Source organism: Acinonyx jubatus, chromosome C1 (assembly GCF_027475565.1).
Source record: "Acinonyx jubatus isolate Ajub_Pintada_27869175 chromosome C1, VMU_Ajub_asm_v1.0, whole genome shotgun sequence".
Taxonomy (NCBI): Eukaryota; Metazoa; Chordata; class Mammalia; order Carnivora; family Felidae; genus Acinonyx; species Acinonyx jubatus.
Window position 1 is genome coordinate 31,035,473 of NC_069381.1, and position 20,771 is coordinate 31,056,243.

The 20,771-nt window shown below is 40.0% G+C and overlaps 1 protein-coding gene across 2 annotated transcripts; it reads left to right on the plus strand.

Moving 5' to 3' along the window:
* Positions 1–6,169: 6,169 nt before the first annotated feature.
* On the plus strand, positions 6,170–18,625 carry LOC106988408 (zinc finger protein 684-like). 2 transcript variants are annotated; one of them, XM_053212228.1, is made up of 3 exons: positions 6,170–6,315; positions 11,653–11,779; positions 15,846–18,625. In XM_053212228.1, the coding sequence occupies exon 3, from the start codon at positions 16,020–16,022 to the stop codon at positions 16,839–16,841; it is 822 nt and encodes a 273-aa protein (XP_053068203.1). In that variant the 5' UTR covers positions 6,170–6,315; positions 11,653–11,779; positions 15,846–16,019; the 3' UTR covers positions 16,842–18,625. The 2 variants fall into 2 exon arrangements, with proteins under 2 accessions (XP_053068203.1, XP_053068206.1); XM_053212231.1 differs by lacking the exon at positions 6,170–6,315 and adding an exon at positions 6,322–6,601.
* The last annotated feature ends 2,146 nt before the right edge of the window (positions 18,626–20,771 follow it).

Below are 20,771 nucleotides of genomic sequence, written 5' to 3' on the forward strand. Positions count from 1 at the left end.
TTCCTGTTCTTTTTCACTGGTGTATCTACATAAGGTGTAAGCACAGCTCAAGTAATGTTTAACTGAGGTACCATCTGTATCTGATTTTAATAGACTAGGGTGTCCTGATACTTTGCAACTTTGGGGGAGTGAGTTTTTGTGTCTGTTTTTGTTTTCTTGTAAGAAATTGAGACAGGCTTAGCTCTTAGGGGTGCCTGGAGTTGTCCTCGTGACAGCATAGGCGACGTTAAGTTGCAGAGAGCGTGTCCCTCCTTAGCAACTTCACTTTGGAATGTGATATTATGTAAGTTATGCATAGTCCCTTAAAAGGATAAACCACCCATTATTTAAGCTGGAGTTTTTAATTGCTATCCACAGTATTCCTTGATAATGTCAAAAAACCTTTATGCCTTTTCCTGAGTAGTGACAAAACAACCTGAACCTAAATTTGGAAATCAAGCCTTTTCAAGTTTAAGCTGAGTTATAACTGTTGCGTTGTTTTTCTTTCATTAGCCATTTTTTGAAGAGTAACATTGAGTAATGATTGTGAGAGATAGTGCTTTTTTGAACAAGCACACAAGAACTTACGGAACTAAGTTAAATCTTGTCTACTGACAAGAATTCTTCGCTTGACCAAACTTTTATCAGTCGCCTGCACCTTCTCCTAGGCCTTCTCTTCTGTGCACTTCCTTGTAAAATGGTTTTAGCAAGAATCGCATGGAGTCAGTTTAACCAGCACTCCCTACCCTTGGTATTTGATCAGATTCCTCATCCTCTACCATCCATCACCCTGGCCTGTCTTCAGCAACAGTCGCGTTTGTTAGGTCGATTTAGCCAGAATCCTCCTTACCTCTGATTTTCCACCCATTGATTCCCACCTTGCTCCTTTGCTATAAATTCCCACTTGCCCATGCTGTATTCAGAGTTAAGACCAATCTCTCTACCCAATTGAAATCTCAATACAGTGGTCCTTATACCTATTGCAATGGTCCTGTCTTGCCATCTTTAACAAGTGACCTTGAATATCTTCTTTCTTTTTTTAATTTTTATTTTCGAGAAAGCACAAGTGGGGGAGGGGCAGACAGAGACGGAGACACAATCCAAAGCAGGCTCCAGGCTCTGAACTGTCAGCACAGAGCCCGATGCCGGGCTCAAACTCACGAACCGCGAGATCATGACCTGAGCTGAAGTCGGACCCTCAACCGACTAAGCCACCCAGATGCCCCGAATATCTTCTTTCTTTCATACTCCCCAAGGGTTTCAGGAGGCTACAGGCTGGTTTTACTCTCGTAGTTCCAAAAATTTCTGGAACCCCTTTCTTTTGGAATTGTCTTTCAGAATCAGTTTGATAGCCATGCAGGAAATTCTTTAGGTATTTATAGTCACAGGACTTGCCTTTTTTTCAGCTCAACGTTTTTCTCACTTCCTACATGAGATCCTCACTTTGTCCTACTTAGTTTTACCATTCCCATCCTGTCTCCCTTTCCCAAGCCCATATCTCTCATCTGAGAAACTCCAAACTACTTAAAGCTAGTAGTAGGAAGAGAGGCGGTAGGGGGCTCTACTGTTGCCAGCATGACGTGAGGCCCCTTGAAAGAGCAGCTGTGTGGGTCAACGTGGCAAGAAGTGTGCGGTGATCTGCTCTGGGGATAAGGGAATAAAACAAGGGAGTTTTAATTGTAATATATCAGGAAGCATGTAATCTGGGGTTCATAAACTATTTTGCTCCCTTCTGTAAGTGGAAGTAGGAATGCACTAGTAGAAAAAAATATTTCCAGTACTGGACAGATATAAACTGCCTCCTAGACAGCTTTTGCCACTGGCCTCACTGTCAGGCTGTACAAAATTTTGGCAAGAAGAAAAACAGAACTATGCTTGGACTCACCTAAACATCTTGGATTCCCAGAACTCCCTAGTCTATTTGTGCTCTGTGGCTGAGACAGCCAGGCACAATTTAGGTGAGAAATCCCTTGATTTTTACCACCTCTTTACAGTTTGTCATACCTCGAGGTATGGGGGTTTGTTGTTTGTTTTACTCTATAAAAAGATAATTCAAAATGCCTTTTCTCTCTTTTATTTATACATAGATGGTGTATTGGCATTTCCCCCCCAATGAAACTGTTCATTTTTCTGATTATATATGGTAATTTTTAAGAATCAAATATGAAAAATGTAATGAGAAAACAAAAAATGGAAAGGGAAATCTGAGGTTAGGAGTCCTCATGTTCTAGAAAAAAGAACATTTAGGCCTTCTAAGATGTAAAAAATTAAGAGTAGAAAAGCATAGAAATAGAATATGTAACTTACAAATCTGAAGAGAGGAATAATGAGAACTTAATAAATCCAACAGAGATCAGGGAAAGTGAAAAGTGCAGAAAAACTCTACACTTTATTCATATTTCACTACTTTCCCCACAAATGTCCTTTTTCTGTTCTACGATCCAATCCAAGATACCACATTGTATTTAAACCAACAATGTTCTTTTTAACAATTTTTTTTTTTCCAGTCCAGGATCCAAACCAGGATTACCATTGCATTTCTTTTTTCCTTTTCTTCCTTTTCTCTCTTTCTTTCTTTCTTTCTTTCTTTCTTTCTTTCTTTCTTTCTTTCTTTCTCTCTCACAAAGAGCATATGGATTTATGTATTTATTTAATTTATTTCTTTAGTGGCATAACTTTATTTATTTTTTTAAATATAATTTATTGTCAAGTTAGCTAACACACAGAGTATACAGTGTGCTCTTAGCTTCAGGAGTAGATTCCCATGATTCATCACATATATAACACTCAGTCCTTATCCCAACAAGTGCCCTCCTCAATGGTCATCACCATTTTCCCCTCCCGGCCCCGCCGTCAACCCTCAGTTTGTTCTCTGTATTTAAGAGTCTTGTGATTTGACTCCCTCTCAGTTTTTTTTCTCTCAGACTATTTTTTTTCTTTCCCTTCCCCCATGGTCTTCTATTAAGTTTCTCAAATTCCACGTATTAGTGAGAACATAGATCTTTCTCTGACTGACTTATTTCACTTAGCATAATACCCTTCAGTTCCACCCACATTGTTGCAAATGTCAAGATTTCATTTTTTTTTCATTGCCAAGTAGTATTCCATTGTATATATATACCACATCATCTTGATCCATTCATCAGTTGATGGACACCTGGGCTCTTTTCATACTTTGGCTATTGTTGATAGCCCTGCTATAAACATTGGGGCTATGAATCAGCACTCCTGTATCCTTTGGATACATTCCTAGTGGTGTATTCCTAGTAGTGTTACTGCTGGGTCATAGGGTGGTTCTATTTTTAATTTTTTGAGGAGCCTCCACACTGTTTTTCAGAGTGGCTGCACCGGTCTGCATTCCTACCAACAGTGCAAGAGGGTTCCCCTTTCTCCACATCCTTGCTAATATCTATTATTGCCTGAGTTGTTCATTTTAGCCACTCTGACCGGTGCAGTGGTATCTCAATGTGGTTTTGACTTGTATTTCCTTGATGATGAGTGATGTTGAACGTCTTTTCATGTGTCTGTTAGCCATCTGGATGTTCTTCTTTTGAAAAGTGTCTATTCATGTCTCCTGCCCATTTCTTCATTGGATTATTTGCTTCTCAAGTGTTGAGTTTGGTAAGTTCTTTATAGATTTTGGATTATAACCCTTTATCCAATACGTCATTTGCAAATATCGTCTCCCATTCCGTTGGTTGTCTTTTAGTTTCATTGTTTCCCTTGCTGTGCAGAAGCTTTTTATCTTCATGAATTCCCAATAGTTCATTTTTGCTTTTATTTCCCTTGCCTCTGGAGACGCGTTGAGTAAGAAGTTGCTGCAGCTGAGGTCAGAGGTTGTTGACTGTTTTCCCCTATAGGATTTTGATGGTTTCCTGTCTCACATTTAGGTCTTTCATCTATTTTGAGTTTATTTTTGTGTCTGGTATAAGAAAGTGGTCCAGTTTCATTCTTTTGTATGTTGCTGTCCAGTTTTCCCAGCGCCATTTGCTAAAGAGACTGTCTTTTTTCCATTGGATACTCTTTCCTGCTATGAGAGATTAGTTGGCCATACATTTTTTGGTCCAATTCTGGGTTCTCTATTCTGTTCGATTGGTCTGTGTGTCTGTTTCTGTGCCAATACCATACTGTTTTGATGATTATGGCTTTGTAGTACAAGCTAAAGTCCGGGATTGTGATGCCTCCAACTTTGATTTTCTTTTTCAACATTACTTTGGCTATTCAGGGTCTTTTCCCACTGCATTTCTTTAGATTCCCTTAATCTGAAATAATTCCTCATCCTTTCAACATCTTTCATGACTTTGTTATTTTTGGAAAGTACAAGCCAGTTATTTTGTTGAATGTCCCTCGTGTTTAGTTGGTCTGATGTTTTCTCATAATTAGATTTAAGGAATGCATTTTCGGCAAGTATATCACATAAGTGATATTCTCAACATTTCAGGACAGGAGGCACAATGTTGACTTGTTTCATTACTGGTAATTTTAACTTTGATCACTTGGTTAAGGTGGCATCTGCCAGGTTTCTCCATTGCAAAATTACCATTTTTTTCCTTTGTAATTAAGTAATTTGTAGGAGAAATATCCTGTTTTTCATCAAAAATTTATTAGTATCAAATAAAATACAACAAGTGCTCCATGAGGGCTGGTATTTTCATCTGTTTTGTTCATTAGTACACACCTAAATCAATGTCTGGTACATAACATGAGCTTGATCAACATGTTTTTGTTGAATGAATATTAGATATATGCTTACAATAAGGCCTGATAGTATACACACATTTTATTTTATGTTTATTTATTTTTGAGAGCGTATGAATGGGGGAGGGGCAGAGAGAGAGAGAGAGACAGACAGACAGACAGACACAGGTGCTGAGCTGCTAGTGATTGTGAAGGGCTGCAGGGACAGTTTAAGGGCAAAGACCGGCGTGTTGGTTCATGCAAAGGAAATAAATCCCAAGCAGGCTCCGTGATGTCAGTGTGCAGTCTCACTCAGGGCTCAACCTCATGAACAGTGAGATCATGACCTGAGCCAAAGTTGGAGGCTGAACGGACTGAGCCACCCAGGTGCCTCCACACATTTTATTTTAAAGGGTGGGGGCAGAGGATTGAGGTAAAAAGATCTGCAAAAAACAAAAAACAAACATAAAAAACCATGTAAAAGAGAAAGTGTCTCAAACCCACTCTGGGCAAAAGGGTTTTGTTTTTGTTTTGCACACTATAATTCATGGGGAAAATTATCATTCTGGTACAATTCTGGGAGAAACTATCATTCCTAATAAGAAATTTTAAAATGGCTTTCATTGATTAACACTTGCTCTAGAAACTAGTCATTTCCCCACCTTGATTCCTGTGAGATACACTCTCCTTTTTGTAGCTAGCCAAAAATGATTAGGTAATCCTTCTCTTTTCCTTTTTTTTTTTTAATTTTTTTTTTAACGTTGATTTATTTTTGAGACAGAGAGAGACAGAGCATGAAGGGGGGAGGGGCAGAGAGAGAAGGAGACACGGAATCGGAAGCAGGCTCCAGGCTCTAAGCCATCAGCCCAGAGCCTGACGCGGGGCTCGAACTCACAGACCGCGAGATCGTGACCTGAGCTGAAGTCGGACGCTTGACCGACTGCGCCACCCAGGCGCCCCTCTTTTCCTTTTATAAAGTCTTTTCCCTGAGTGAAACTTGAAATTGGACTGCCAATGTTACTTTACAGCAAGACCGTAATAAAAAAGACTGAAACTTACTCATAATTAGGCTGTCTGAAGTAAAGAACCTTTTTAGCAGGGCTCTAATACATTAAACAGTTAATATTTAAAAATTATTTAAAATAAAAACATATTTATGTTATTCCTGTGTTGCTAAAATAAGTTTTTTTAAAAAGAAAATGAAAGAAGAAATCACATTTGGCCATGATACATTTTCCTTTCAATAAATTACTGTTTCCTATTTGCCATGTCGATATGCTATATATTTTCCATATGTCATCTCTATATAAATAACTCAAAATTACATACACGTTTCTCTTCAATATAACCAGAGCGCTCCATGAAGCTCAAGGGCCACCAAACTAGAAATTTCCACCAGATGAAGGGGAAACCCCTAAGGCTTTGCCGACATAAATTCCACGAGCCTTGTGGGAAATGTAGTCTCAGGTGGCTTTGCCGGGAAGACCCCGCGAAATCTCGGCGCGTTGTTATTCCCGCTCACGCGCAGGAGGGCCCTCCGGAAGTGGCCTATGTTCCTCGGCGTGCTTGGGTGCTGAGCTGCTAGTGATCGTGAAGGGCTGCAGGGACAGTTTAAGGGCAAAGACCGGCGTGTTGGTTCATGCAAAGGAAATAAAAACTGTAGGTAACCCCGCTGCACGGTAGCATGTGACTCAGAAAGCCGATGAAGGACGAGGCTCCCGCTGCCCTGGGGTGGAGCCCAGGTCTGGCTGGGGTGCGGCGGATCTGTTTGCGTCGCCGTGTTGTAGGTGCTGTGCACTGCGTAGGGAGCCCACGCCTGGGCGTTGAACTGCCCCTCACCTTATTCTAGGAGCCTTTTGACTCTCAAACTGCAGTGAACCCCCTCAAGGTGGCGGAGACGAGAGCCAGCATATCGAAAGCCAAACACTGTTAAACACTTTTCAAAGTGCATTTATCATGGTTACTCAGCATTGTTAAGTGTCCTCATCATTTCACAGAGAGATGTGGAGTTACCTGCTTAAAAGCACACAGCTAGTAGTAAGTGGAGGAGATGGTGTTCAAACCCAGAGGAGTTTTACCTGAAATTTCATTCCTTTTTGCAACATAGTACTCTGAAACAATAAAGTTAGTTTGTACTCTTTCAGAGGAGTGAATGTTAAGTGAATTTCGACCTGGGATCATTGTTTTTTGTTTGTTTGTTTTTGAGAGAACCCTTAGTGTCTCTGCAGGAAGACTGTAATTGAACCTGTGGGTCCTTCTTGCATGTACCTGCCTGTTTCAGTTTCCAGCAGCCCTGGTTAAAATCTACACAAGGCCGGGCGCCTGGGTGGCTCAGTCGGTTAAGCGTCCGACTTCAGCTCAGGTCATGATCTCGCGGTCCGTGAGTTCAAGCCCCGTGTCGGGCTCTGGGCTGATGGCTCAGAGCCTGGAGCCTGCTTCCGATTCTGTGTCTCCCTCTCTCTCTGCCCCTCCCCCATTCATGCTCTGTCTCTGTCTGTCTCAAAAATAAATAAAATGTTAAAAGAAAAAAAAATCTACACAAGGCCAACCTAGGGCTACAGATGATTGTGAGTTTACAGTCTTGGGGCCCAGAGCGAAGGTTCCAGTTGCTTCTCTGTCCTCCAGTCCATCTTGTCTAGAAGAAGGAAAGAAGAAAGAGATTAATCCTGGGAAGACTCTCCTGACCTGTGACTTTTTATCCCATTTGAGGAGAGACAGGAATCATCTTTCATTCCACCTATCTGGTGAGAGTAGAGCTTGACTCATGGCATTACAAGTGAGTGCCTTCAGAGGTGTTGTCCTAAGTGTTTGAGAAGAGAGCTGAGAATTACAGAAAAATGGAGAGTTGGGTGTATGTGGTCAGGCTCCACAGGAGAAGGAAACTCACAGGAGGAAATTGAGGGTATGATCAAGGGAAGGAAGAATCAAGAACTGCTACAGAAGAAATTGTTTCTTTCCTAAACACCTTCTCTCCTCCCCTCCCCATCTGCCTGCCCCAGCCTGTCCTTCTTTCTCTCCTTCTCTCTCCCTCTCTGGGCTCTCACAAACACACATTAGCACCAGTGCATCCCTTTCATTTCCTATTGGTCCATTGGTTCTTTCAAGGCTGGTTCCATACTGTTGGAGTTGTTACATTTGCCTTTTGGTGTACTGATTCCCTCTGTCCCCTTGCCTAAATGCAGAAAAAGTTTACGGAGTAATCACAGACTGGTAGCGCCAGAAGATTTTTTAGGCAACTTCTAGTTCTGCTTCCTCATTTTAAGGAGGAATGAAACTAGCCCGGAGATCGCAACTGAGTGCCTGGAACTGAACAGCTTGTTAGTGGCTAAGTCAGGTGCCAGTCCAGTCTTTGATTCCCAGATCATTGACTTTTTCCTGCCCCACAGTTCATTTGGGCCAAAGTTGCTTAATAAGTTTCTTTTGAAAATGCGTAGCAAGGAGAGAACCAGCACTAAAAGCGGTTCATCCATTAATGCATTCAGCAAACATTTGCTAAGTATCTGATGTGAGCCAAACACTGTTCTGTTGCTTGGTGAGCAAAACAGAGTCCACACTGAGCAAAACAGAGTCCCTTTTCATGGAAGGAAATAAGCAAAAACCAAATAACCTGTCACCTGGTGGCAAGTGGTATGAGGAAAAGGAGTAAGGGTGTATGGCCTGATGGTGACAGTGAGAGAAGCTGTTTTATATGAGGGGGTCAAGAAAAGCTTCACTGCTAAGTGACATGTAGGCAGGGACCTAAAAGAATTTAAAGAGTGAGGGACGCCTAAGTGGCTCAGTCGGTTAAGCATCTGACTTCGGCCCAGGTCATGATCTCGCAGTTGAAGCATCTGACTTTGGCTCAGGTCATGATCTCGCAGTTCACAAGTTCGAGCCCCGCGTCGAGCTCTGTGCTGACAGCTCAGAGCCTGGAGCCTGCTTCGGATTCTGTGTCTCCCGCTCTCTCTGCCCCTCCCCCACTCATACTCTGTCTCTCAAAACAACAACACTACAGTAAACATTAAAAAATAAATAATTTGGGGCGCCTGGGTGGCTCAGTCGGTTAAGCGGCCGACTTTGGCTCAGGTCATGATCTCGCAGTCTGTGAGTTCGAGCCCCACGTCGGGCTCTGTGCTGACAGCTCAGAGCCTGGAGCCTGTTTCAGATTCTGTGTTTCCCTCTCTCTGACCCTCTCCCGTTCATGCTCTGTCTCTCTCTGTCTCAAAAATAAATAAACGTTAAAAAAAATTTTAAAAAAACATTAAAAAAAATAATAATTTAAGAATTTAGAGAGTGAGCTGTGCAGTATCCGAGTTTTTCCAGGGAAAGAACAGTCCAAGTAGAAGAAATGTACAGAGATCGTGAGTAATCAACCTTGGTATTTTGGAGGAACAGCAAGAAAACGGAAAGTCTGATAGGATGAGCTGTCAGAGAGTGATTGAAAGATTAAAGTAAAAGAGATTATGGGCACCTGGATGGCTCAGTTGGTTGAGCATCTGACTCTTGATTTCTGCTCAGGTCATGATCCCAGGGTTGTGGATCGAGCCCTGCGTCGGGCTCCACGCTGAGTGTGGAGCCTGCTTAAGATTCTCTCTCTGCCCCTCTCCCAGGCTTGCTCACTCTCTCTCTCTCTCTAAAATAAAAAAATTAATTAATTAATTTTTTAAAAGTAGATGAGATTAGAAGAGGTGGAACCAAAATGGTGTAGGGACTTATAGACCTTGGCTTAAAGTTTATATGTATATTTGTAAATTGTATACGTATATCTATTTCTTATGTGTATGTGTATATATGTACGTGTATCTGAAAAAGTAATGCTTCATAAAAAATTTAGAAAGTACAAGTATAAAAGTTATGATCCTGCTGTCTTTACAAATAATAATTATTTACATTTTGATATAGGACCGCCAAGATTGTGTGTCTCTGGGTGCATATTTAAAAAAAAAACACACAGGGAAGGATCATATTACGTACTTTAATGTACTTTTTTCACCTACAAATATAAATGGAACCTCTTTCCATAACAATATCTTTCTATAGCATTTTTAGAAAAATCAACACCATATTAACGGACATTTAAGCTGTTGTCAGTGTTTTCATATTGTAAGCAATGATGTGAAAACATTACTTTTTATCTCTCCTTGCCTTTTTGATTTTTAAAAATAATTACAATTTTATTGAGTGCTTACCATGTGCCATATATTGTTCTTAATGCTTTACATGTATTAACTTAGTTAATCGTCATAAAAATCCTATGACGTGTACTATTATTACCAGCATTTTGCAGATAAGAGAAGTGAGATACAGAGTGGTTAAGGTAACTCTATCAGGGTCACACTGCTAGTAAGAGGAGTAGCTGAATTTGAACCCAGGCTGCCTGGCTCCAGAGCCCAAACTTTAATCTTTGTATCCGTCCATTTTTATTTCTTTAGGATAAATTTCTGGGTGAAAAGAAATCCTTAGATAAGAAATTAACAATAAGTTGTAATATATCAATGGTAAGAAATGTGTACATCTACCCAAGAGAGCACATCCTTGTCCAACTTTCCTACGATCATAGCAGAATTAAAAGTGGACAAGTTGGTGGGGCGCCTGAGTGGCTCAGTCGGTTAAGCATCCGACTTCGGCTCAGGTCATGGTCTCACGGCTGGTGAGTTTGAGCCCCGCGTCGGGCTCTGGGCTGACAACTCAGAGCCTGGAGCCCACTTCGGATTCTGTATCTCCCTCTGTCTGCCCCTCCACTGCTTGCACTCTGTCTCTCGCATTGTCTCAAAAATAAATAAACATTAAAAAAAAAAAAAAGTGGACAAGTTGGTGCTTCCAGAATGTGGACTTGTGTTACTTGTTTGAATAGTCATTCATTTCATTCATCAGTAGCCTATTCTAGCAGGCATATGAGTACTGTACTTATTTCTAGGCTGGAAAAGCAGAGAAATCCCCCTAGTCTTGTTTTCATAGATCTGCGTCCTTTCCCATGAGCATCAGAAAATGACCAATTTCTAGGCAAGACACTTATCCATCTGTCTGCCTGTTCATCCATTTATTCATTCAAATTTCACTTTGTTTCCTAGTGAATTTGCAGTGACTTACAAGAATCCATATACTGCAATGGGAAAGTATAAATATATAAGAAACAGGAAAAATATAGATAGAAATTTAAATTGAACACACACTTAGAAAGCTGATATGAAGGTCATAGGGTCTGCGCACTGTAATGTTGAATGCAAATGTGTGATTAATCTTGGTCAGTCAGAAAAAACGTAGCCAATCAATGAATTATTGGCCTTGTCCTAGAGAATAAGGCATAACAATTCCATACATAAGGTTTGCCTCTCATGTACTATGAAAGAAAAAATTTGATAAGTGTTTATTATGTAGGAGATTTGTTATAAATGCGGTAGGGGTTTTCATATGACCATTTTTGGTGTCCTTTTTATCTAAACATACATGAGGCCAAGGCCATGCTCAGTGAACTTAATATTTTCTCTCTCTTTTTCCTTCTCTTCCTCTGTACCTCCCCATTATATATGAATGTATATATATGTGTGTGTGTATATACATGTGTGTATATGTGTATGTAGTGGGGCAATTTGAATATGATTTTGTTCTCTCACAAATTTTATTTTTTTTTAATTTTTTTTTTCAACGTTTATTTATTTTTGGGACAGAGAGAGACAGAGCATGAACGGGGGAGGGGCAGAGAGAGAGGGAGACACAGAATCGGAAACAGGCTCCAGGCTCTGAGTCATCAGCCCAGAACCCGACGCGGGGCGCGAACCCACGGAGGGCGAGATCGTGACCTGGCTGAAGTCGGACGCTTAACCGACTGCGCCACCCAGGCGCCCCATGTTCTCTCACAAATTTTAATTCTGAGTCTAGTACATAGTAGTTTTTAGTTACCCTGTATAACTTATTGCAGACTGAGAACAATGAACATAATCAGAGTAATTGCTCTGAATCCCCTCCACTGTCCCCAGCGGTACTCACTACAGGTTAAAGACGAATGTGCCGTTACAGGTATCGGTGACATTCCAGGATGTGGCTGTGGACTTCACCCCAGAAGAGTGGCAGCTGCTGGACTGTGATCAGAGAACCTTGTATTGGGATGTGATGCTGGAGAACTTTAGAAACCTCACCGCAGTGGGTAAGGACAGTGGGTGGTGATTAACTCTTCACTGTAACTGAGCATGTACTCATAGTGCCCTTCCTGTGGGACTTGTGGACATTCTAAAGCATTACGGAGTTTGGCCCTGAATGTCAGTGGTCACAGACTCTTGATCCCCTTTGAGATGAAGCATAAACAGAGAATGTGTGTTTATGCTTCCACCTCCCTCTTCTCCTCTCTGCCCGGGCTCCTATGCTGCCTGTTTTATGTAGGTCCTTGCTTTGTTCTCTTAATTCCCCAAATCCTCATTCTTCTTCCTTCCTAAACGTGATCGCAGATATTTTCTGTGTGTCTGGCTCTTACAGTGTAGTCAGATTGTGTGGTTTTCAGAAACAAGGAATGAGGTAAGAGTCTAGAGTGTTGCACTAATAATACTCTGTCTTGATGGAAGGGAATCAAATCTCAGAAATAGTGAAGAACCATCTTCTCCCCATTTCCCTAACATTATTATTATCAGCGGACTTAGCCTTGTAGGGATTTGAGCTTGGCAGTGATTTTGTTACATTGGACAAGGTTACATTGACTTCATGGTAACCATCAGAATTGACCTTGACCTCAAAATATATAAAGGCAAACGTTGCTATAAACTAGAAGCCTTGTGTTTCAGGTCCCCAAAGTTAATAGAAATCATAAGTGTGGAAACCAAAATGGAAACTTTGAGTAGAAGGGTGTGGTGTCATGGGCAAAGCAGGGTTCTGGAGAGTGTTATATCTAGGAAATTGAAAAAAGCAGTTAATTTTCAGGACAAAGTCATGAAAAGTGGTAGAAATAGCTGATGATAGACGCAAACAAAAATTTATGGCTGGTCTTTCAAATGTTCCTCTGGGCCTCTCCTTGTGTTCCTGGGTATATGCAGGCTTTGGGGGCTGAATCCTAGCTGGAAGTGGAGTTGGACAGTTTTATACACAGAGGCCTCAGCCGTGATTTGGATGATTTGAGAGGATATAGGAGTGTGCTTACGGATAAAAGGGAGTTAATGGTTTCATAGTCATTTGGTGGTTGTGTGCAGGGGAAGGAGAAAGAGAGTTGTATGAAGGAAATTAGGAAGATCCTAACAGGATAATCTTGTTTCTTTTAATTTAATGTTTATTTATTATTGACAGAGAGAAAGAGAGAGAGAGCATGGGGGAGGGGCAAAGAGGGAGACACAGAATCCAAAACAGGCTCCAGGCTCTGAGCTGTCAGCATAAGAGCCAGACACAGGGTTCAAACTCACGAACTGCGAGATCATGACCTGAGCTGAAGTCAGTCGCTTAACCGACTGAGTCACCCAGGGGCCCCCAGGATAATCTAGTTTTTAGATGTTGTTGGCCTTGACTCTTATTAAGCTTCTCCAAACCAATCCACATCTTCTCATTTCCCCATGATACTTTTATGTCTTGCTTCTCTGATTACCCTTTCATTTCTCTGACATGGCTCTTCTGTTCTCAGAGCTTAAAACTTTGTGTCCTTGTTAAGAGTGCTTTCTAGCATCCTTTGTCATCGTAACTTCACCTTGTTCCTGTTTCACGTCTTCCACAGGTTGGAAAGTCTTGTTTATAAATAGAAAAAGCTATTTGTCGTTATTGTTTTCCACAAGACCCCATTTCAGCAATTTTTTCTTAAAGCCCAGGGGTAGGGCAAATACAAATTTCTTTTGTTTTGCTGTCCAGAATGGGGAAGTAGACTCCAAGAGAGATTTGTGTGTGTGTGTGTGGTAAAAAAACACAGAATAGGAGATCTACCCTCTGGACAGATTTTTATGTGTACAGTACAATTTTAAACTGTTCGCACATCGTTGAACAGCAGATCTCTAGAGCCTTTTCATCTTGCGTGACTGAAACTCTGTACCTCCTGAATGACAACTCCCCATCTCTCCACCCCTCCCAGCCCCTGGCAACCACCGTTCTACCTTCTATATCTACGTGTTTGACTATTTTAAATTCCTCATATGAGTGGAATCTTGCTGTATTTATCCTTCTGTGACTGGTTTATTTCACTTGGCCTAATGCCCTCAGGGTTCATCCATGTTGTAGCTTATGATACAATTTCCTTCTTTTTTTAAATAGTATGTATGTAGATACTACATTTTCTTTATCCCTTTACCTTAAAAAAATTTTTTTTAATGTTTATTCATTTTTGAGAGAGAGAGACAGAGCGCGAGACAGGGAGGGACAGAGAGAGAGGGAGACGCAGAATGTGAAGCAGGCTCCAGGCTCTGAGCTGTCAGCACAGAGTCTGATGGGGGCTCGAAACCACAAACTGTGAGACAGATCATCACCTGAGCCGAAGTCAGCCGCTTAACCTACTGAGCCACCCAGGTGCCCCATATCCCTTTACCTTTTAATTGACATTAGATTGTTTCTAACTCTTGGCTATTGTGAACAATGCTGCAGTGAACACGGGAGTGTAAACATCTCTAGAAATCCTGTTTTCAGTTGTTTTGATAAATGTCCAGAAGTGGGATTTCTGGATCATATGTTGGTTCCCTTTTTGGTATTTTGAGGAAACTCCATAGTGTTTCCCACAGTGGTTGTACCATTTTACATTCCCACAAACAGTGCACAAGGTCCCATTATCTCCATGTGTTTGTGCCAATACTGGTTATTTTTCTGTTGTTGTTGTTGTTGTTTATAATAGACATCCTAACAGATATGAGGTGTTCTCTTATTGTGGTTTTGACTTGCATTTCCCTGATGATTAATGATGTTGAGCATCTTTTCATGTACTTGTTGACCATTTATTTGTATGTCTCCTTTGGAGACAGGTCTATTAACGTCCTTTGCCCATTTTTTGCTATTGAGTTGTGGGGGTTCCTTACAGATTTGAGATATTAACCTCTTACCTGGCAAGTGTTTTTTAAACATTTTTTTCTCCCATTCTGTAGGTTGCCTTTTCACTTTGTTGGTTGTCTCCTTTGCTGCACAGAAGCCTTTGAATTTGATGTGGTTCCAGTTGTCTGTTTGCTTTTGTTGCCAATGCTTTTGGAGTCATTCAACAACTCTTGCCAAGACCAACCTGACAAAGCTTTCCCCCTGTGTTTTCTTCTAGGAGTTTTATAGTTTCAGGTCTCACATTTAAGTCTCTAATACATTTTGAGTTGATTTTTGTGTGTGGTGTAAGATTAGGGTCCAATTTCACTCTTTTACATGTGGATATCTGGTTTTCCTAGCACTCTTTGTTGAAGAGACCATCCTTTCCCCATTGTGTAGTCTTGGCTCCCTTGTTGAAGACCATATATGCATGCATTTGTTTCTGGGCTCTCTCTTCTGTTCCATTGGTCTAGGTGCCTGCCTGTCTTTATGCCAGTACTACACTATTTTGATTACTGTAATTTTGAAATATGGTTTCAAGTCAGGAAGTATGAAGTCTCCTGCTTTGTTCCCTTTCTCAAGAATGTTTTAACGATTTGAGTTCCATATGAATTCTAGAATTGTTTTTTTGTATTTCTGCAAAAAATACCCCTGGAATTGTACTGAATCTGTAGATCGCTTTGGGAAGTATGGACATTTTTAACAATATTAAGTCTTCTAGTCTGTGAAGTCAGTTTACTTGTCTTTAGTTTCAGCAGTATTTTGTAGTTGTCCATATACAAGTCTTTCACTTCCTTGGTTAAGTTTATTCCTAATTAATTCTTTCTGATGCTATTATAGGATTGTTTTCTCAATTTCCTTTTTGGATTATTTGTTTTAGTGTATGGAAACACAACTGATTTTTGTATATTGACTTTGCATCCCGCAACTTTGCCAAATTTGTGTATTAGTTCTAAATAGGTTTGTGTGTGTGTGTGTGTGTGTGTGTGTGTGTGTGTGTGTGTGTTCTTTAGGGTTTTTTACATATAAGATCATGTCATCTGTGAACAGAGATACTTTATGCCTCCCTTTCCAGTTTGGGTGCCTTTATTTCTTTTTCTTACCTAATTGGTCTAGCTAGGGCTTTAGGACTATGTTGAATAGAAGTGGTCAGAATAGGCATCCTTGTTGATATTATAGACTTTAAAATTTTTCTTTTCCTAACATGAGATTGGAAAGAGTAACTGGGAATGTTTAATTTTATACCTTTTTAGAAGTTATCTGCTTACTTGATGATGCACTAGAGAGACAGGAGGGAAGCAAAGACAATTTTTTGAATCAAGATATGTTCACCTTCAAGAAAACACTGACCATGAAGAGAGTCCAAAATCATAACCTGAGTATAAAATTTATTTCTTCAAGACAAACACAACATAAATGTGAGTCAAATGGAAAGAGTCTGCAACCTAATTCACACTGGCTTAGTTATAATAAAAGTTATACCGGAGAAAATTCTTATGAATACAAAGACTGTGGAAAAGCCTTCAAAAACAAGTTTTGTCTTATTAGACATGAGAAAAAAGCACAGAAGGAAAAAAAGCTTTGGCTGCACTGAATGTGGGAAAGCCTTCCAAAAGAGGTCTCTTCTTGTTAGACATGAAAAAAAGCATACAAGAGAAAAAAAACCCTTTGAATTCAATGACTGTGGGAAAGCCTTTAACAGTAAGGGACACCTTATAGCCCATCAAAAAATTCATAGTGGAGAGAGATCCTTTGTGTGCAGTGATTGTGGGAAAGCATTTGTGCACGAAGCACAACTGGTGGTCCCCCAGAGACTTCACACTAGAGAGAAGCCTTATGAATGCCATCCGTGTGGGAAGTCGTTCACTCACAACTCCTCCTTTACCCAACATGTGAAATCTCATGCACTCGAGAACTCGTTTGAATGTAAGGAATGTGAGAAAACCTTTGAGTACAGTTTATCCCTTTATAAACGTTCTAGATTTCATATAGGAGAGAAATCCTACAGATGTAGAGAATGTGGCAAAGCCTCAGTGCTTGTCATGCATCAGAGGATTCATACAGGTGAGAGACCCCACGGGTGTACGAACTGTGGAAAAGCCCTCATCAAGAAGTCACGTCTCCTTAAACATTACTTAACTCCTACAGCAGAGCAACATAACAAATGTAGTGCATGTGGGAGATGTTTTAACCAGAAGACACATCTCACTGTCCATCAAAGAACTCATAAACACATGGAAGCTTTGTGAATGTGGGAGAACGTGCAGTTAGCCTTTTAATAAAGCAGCAAAGAATTAATAATGAGAAAATAAAATACCAATTGGATGAATGTGGAAAAGCATGTTCTGAAATTCATATTCTGTAAGTGGTACTGCTAATTTTATTGAGAAGATAACAGAAGATTTTGAGTTTACAAGTTGAGAATTTTACTGCATAGCATAAAACTGAAGAAGTTGTAAACAATTTAAAAATCAAGGCATCAAGCTGACTATAATTACATATATGTATTGCCCCAATTTATGATTTTTATACAAGTTATACAAGTGCATTGCTTAAGAAATTTGTATAACCATAGGTTTGAAATATGTGCTATGCACATTACACGAAATTATATCTGTTATGACGATGGTTGCACAGCATTGTGATTGTACTTAATGCCATGAATAACTTAAAATGGTTAAAATCGTACATTTTATGGTGTGTATATTTTATTGCAAGAAAAAATATATAAATAAAACCAAAACTATGTCTGGTAAAATGTCTGATAAACACCGTCATTGTCTCTTTAAATCTAAAATCACCATATGCAGAATTGCTAATTATAAGTGAAATCAGTGCCTCTTATTATGTAGAATGAAGTTCAGTACTATGAATTTTATCTCTGACCATTTCTTGGCACCTGTGAATAGTCGTGGAGGTTTTTACTGAGCCTTCTGGAGCCTCCTTTTAAATAATAGGAGTCAGGGACAGTGAAGAAATCTTGTACTGCCTCTGCTGAGCTGAAGACATTGGGTAATATGTTTTCTTGTCTCTGCAGAACACCAAAGCGTGTGTGTATGTGTGTATTTAATCCTGATTAACTGGGTACTGAAGAAAGAAATCAGCTGTGTTTTGTAATACCCTAAGCACTTAGTACAGGAAGAGAGGCATTTCTTCAGGTAAATAGTCATGTAAATAAAAGCCCATCCTATTTAACTGGCACGGCTACCTTAGTAGGACAGAACCTACTACTTCCAGAAACTTCTGGAAGAAAATTATTACTTTTTTGTTGTGGAAATTGATTCAGAGGTCTCTCAGGCCTGTTTGGAAGTTTCCAGGTGACTAGTACAGGTGTCCAATCCAGCTCTTTGAAAAGCTTTTCTGCTTTCTTGAGCTGCTTACCAGCTCTTGTATAATTTGACATTAGGTACATTTTGTGTTTTCCTTTTAGAAACATGTGAACCAACAGTGATTTAAGTTTTAAGTGTTACTTGATAATGTAAAAAAGTCTTTAAGCCTTTCAGTGGTTGTGAGGCTTAGGTACAGACAGCATTGAACTTGAACCTAAATTCACCAAATCAGGTTTTCTCTTGCAAGCAAAGTTGTTGGATTAAATGTGTGAACTTGGAATTGTTTTAATCTCACGAGCATTTTTGCAGGGTGATGATGGGTGAAGACTTACTATACCTGAGTGATTTTCTGAATATCCATCAGATCTAAAGTTAAGCCGTGTCTCGCAAAGTTTCCAATACTAAATACTTACTACTAAATACTTAATACTAATACTAAAGCTGAAGTCGGATGCTTAACTGACTGAGCCACCCAGATGTACCTCATTAGAAAAAAAAAGACATATATAAAATACAGGGGTGCCTGGGTGGCTCAGTCGGTTGGGTGTCCGACTTTGGCTCAGGTCATAATCTCACAGCTCATGAGTTCGAGCCCTGAATTGGGCTCTGTGCTGACAGCTCAGAGCCTGGAGCCTGCTTCGGATTCTGTGTCTCCCTCTCTCTTTGCCCCTCCCCTGTTCACACTCTGTGCCCCCCTCTCTCTCTCTCTCTCTCAAAAATAGACGTTTAAAAAAAAAACATATAAAATACAAAAAAAATTATTTAATAAAATACCACCTGGAATCTCATTTTTCTGAGAAAACCTTCATTAACATCAGGCCACTGGGGGGAATACAATGCAAGAGGCACTGGTGAATAAACAAATTGTAAACATGTTGCTAAATCTGAATTTATGTCGGGTCTGAGTAATTTAAATAAGGATTGATTTGGGAGAGGGCTAGAAATAAGGTGGAATGAATATTATACATAATAACATTAGAAAAGTGGGAGGAATCAGGGTTAAAGTCTTTTAAAGTCCGTGTTCTGGGATAGATATTAAATTCATACCTTACTGAAGATGCATGACAAAAACTGAAGGCTACCCACTAAAAGAAACACATTATGTCACAAGTCACTAGGGAGAGGAAAGGGAATAAAGAGAACTATAAATGCAGTAGGACACAGGAAAGGAAAACTAAAGCAACAAAGGAAAGGCACAGTGAATAGAAGGCAGAACTCAGGGATGTGTCCAAGTATATCACTAATCACAAGAAAGGCAAATGGATTGAATCACTTATCCTGAGGAATAATAAAGTCTGTTATATTTCAGGGTTACTTTTTTAACGTGTCAGAAACACTTTAAAACTTATGTTGCAAAAGGGAGATAATTAGGTGCTCTCCGAAAAATAACAACTAACTAACTAAATAAATAAATCTACCCTATGACCCAGCAATAGCACTGCTAGGAATTTACCCAAGGGATACTGGAGTGCTGATGCATAGGGGCACTTGTATCCCCATGTTTATAGCAGCACTCTCCACAATAGCCAAATGATGGAAAGAGCCTAAAGGTCCATCAACCGATGAATGGATAAAGAAATTGTGGTTTATATACACAATGGAATACTACGTGGCAATGAGAAAGAATGAAATATGACCTTTTGTAGCCAAGTGGATGGAACTGGAGTGCGTGATGCTAAGTGAAATAAGTCATACGGAGAAAGACAGATACCATATGGTTTCACTCTTATGTGGATCCTGAGAAACTTAACAGAAGACCATGGGGGAGGGGAAGAAAAAAAAAGAGAGGGAGGGAGCCAAACCATAAGAGACTCTTAAAAACTGAGAATAAACTGAGGGTTGATGGGGGGTGGGAGGGAGGGGAAGGTGGGTGATGGGCATTGAGGAGGGCACCTGCTGGGATGCGCACTGGGTGTTGTATGGAAACAAATTTGACAATAAATTTCATATTAAAAAAAGAGCAAAAACAAAATTTTAAAAAAAGCAACAAAAAAACCCAATCAATCAATCAATCAAGCTGATACCATTTTGGAGAAAAGGAAGAAAGAAGGTAAATTGGTGATGTGATTGATTTATTTCATGAACTAATACTATCTCTTGTAACACGAAATGTTTTCTTCAAATAATTTTTTTCAATTCTAGAAATTAGTTATAGCTAATAAAGCAGTAAGCACGTTTAATTAGTTTAACAGTTATCTTTATGTTGGGCAGAGAAAGGATTAATGTAGTCTGATTTTTGAGCTAGGCCCTTCACACAGCAGCAGTACAAATGTCTTTAAGGTAGGAATTACTGTTTTCTTTGCATCAGGTTCTCCATCTTTGCTGCATTAAAAAAAAATTTTTTTTTAATGTTTATTTATTTTTGAGAGAGAGACAGACAGAGCATGAGCAGGGGAGTGGGAGGGGTAGAGAGAGAGGGAGACACAGAATCCGAAGCAGGCTCCAGGCTCTGAGCTGTCAGCACAGATCCTGATGCGGGGCTCGAACTCACAAACTGTGAGATCATGACCTGAGCCGAAGTCGGTTGTTTAACTGACTGAGTCGCCCAGGCGCCCCAGTTTGTTCCACTTTAATCAAGAGGGAGAAGGAGATACTTTTTATTCCTCCATCTTTTGTCTTAGCAAAAGAAAGGCCTGAAAATCCATACTTTTCCAAAGCAGAGACTATCAGATTGTTTTTTAAAATCCAAATATAAGCTGCATACATGATTGAAACCAAATCATTCAGAAAGGATAGAAAATAAAGGAATGGTACAAGACCCCTCAGCAAATAATAGAAAGCTGATATATCAATAATTGCTATAGATCAGGGGTTGCTAAACTTTTCCTGTAAAGGGCCAGATATTAATTA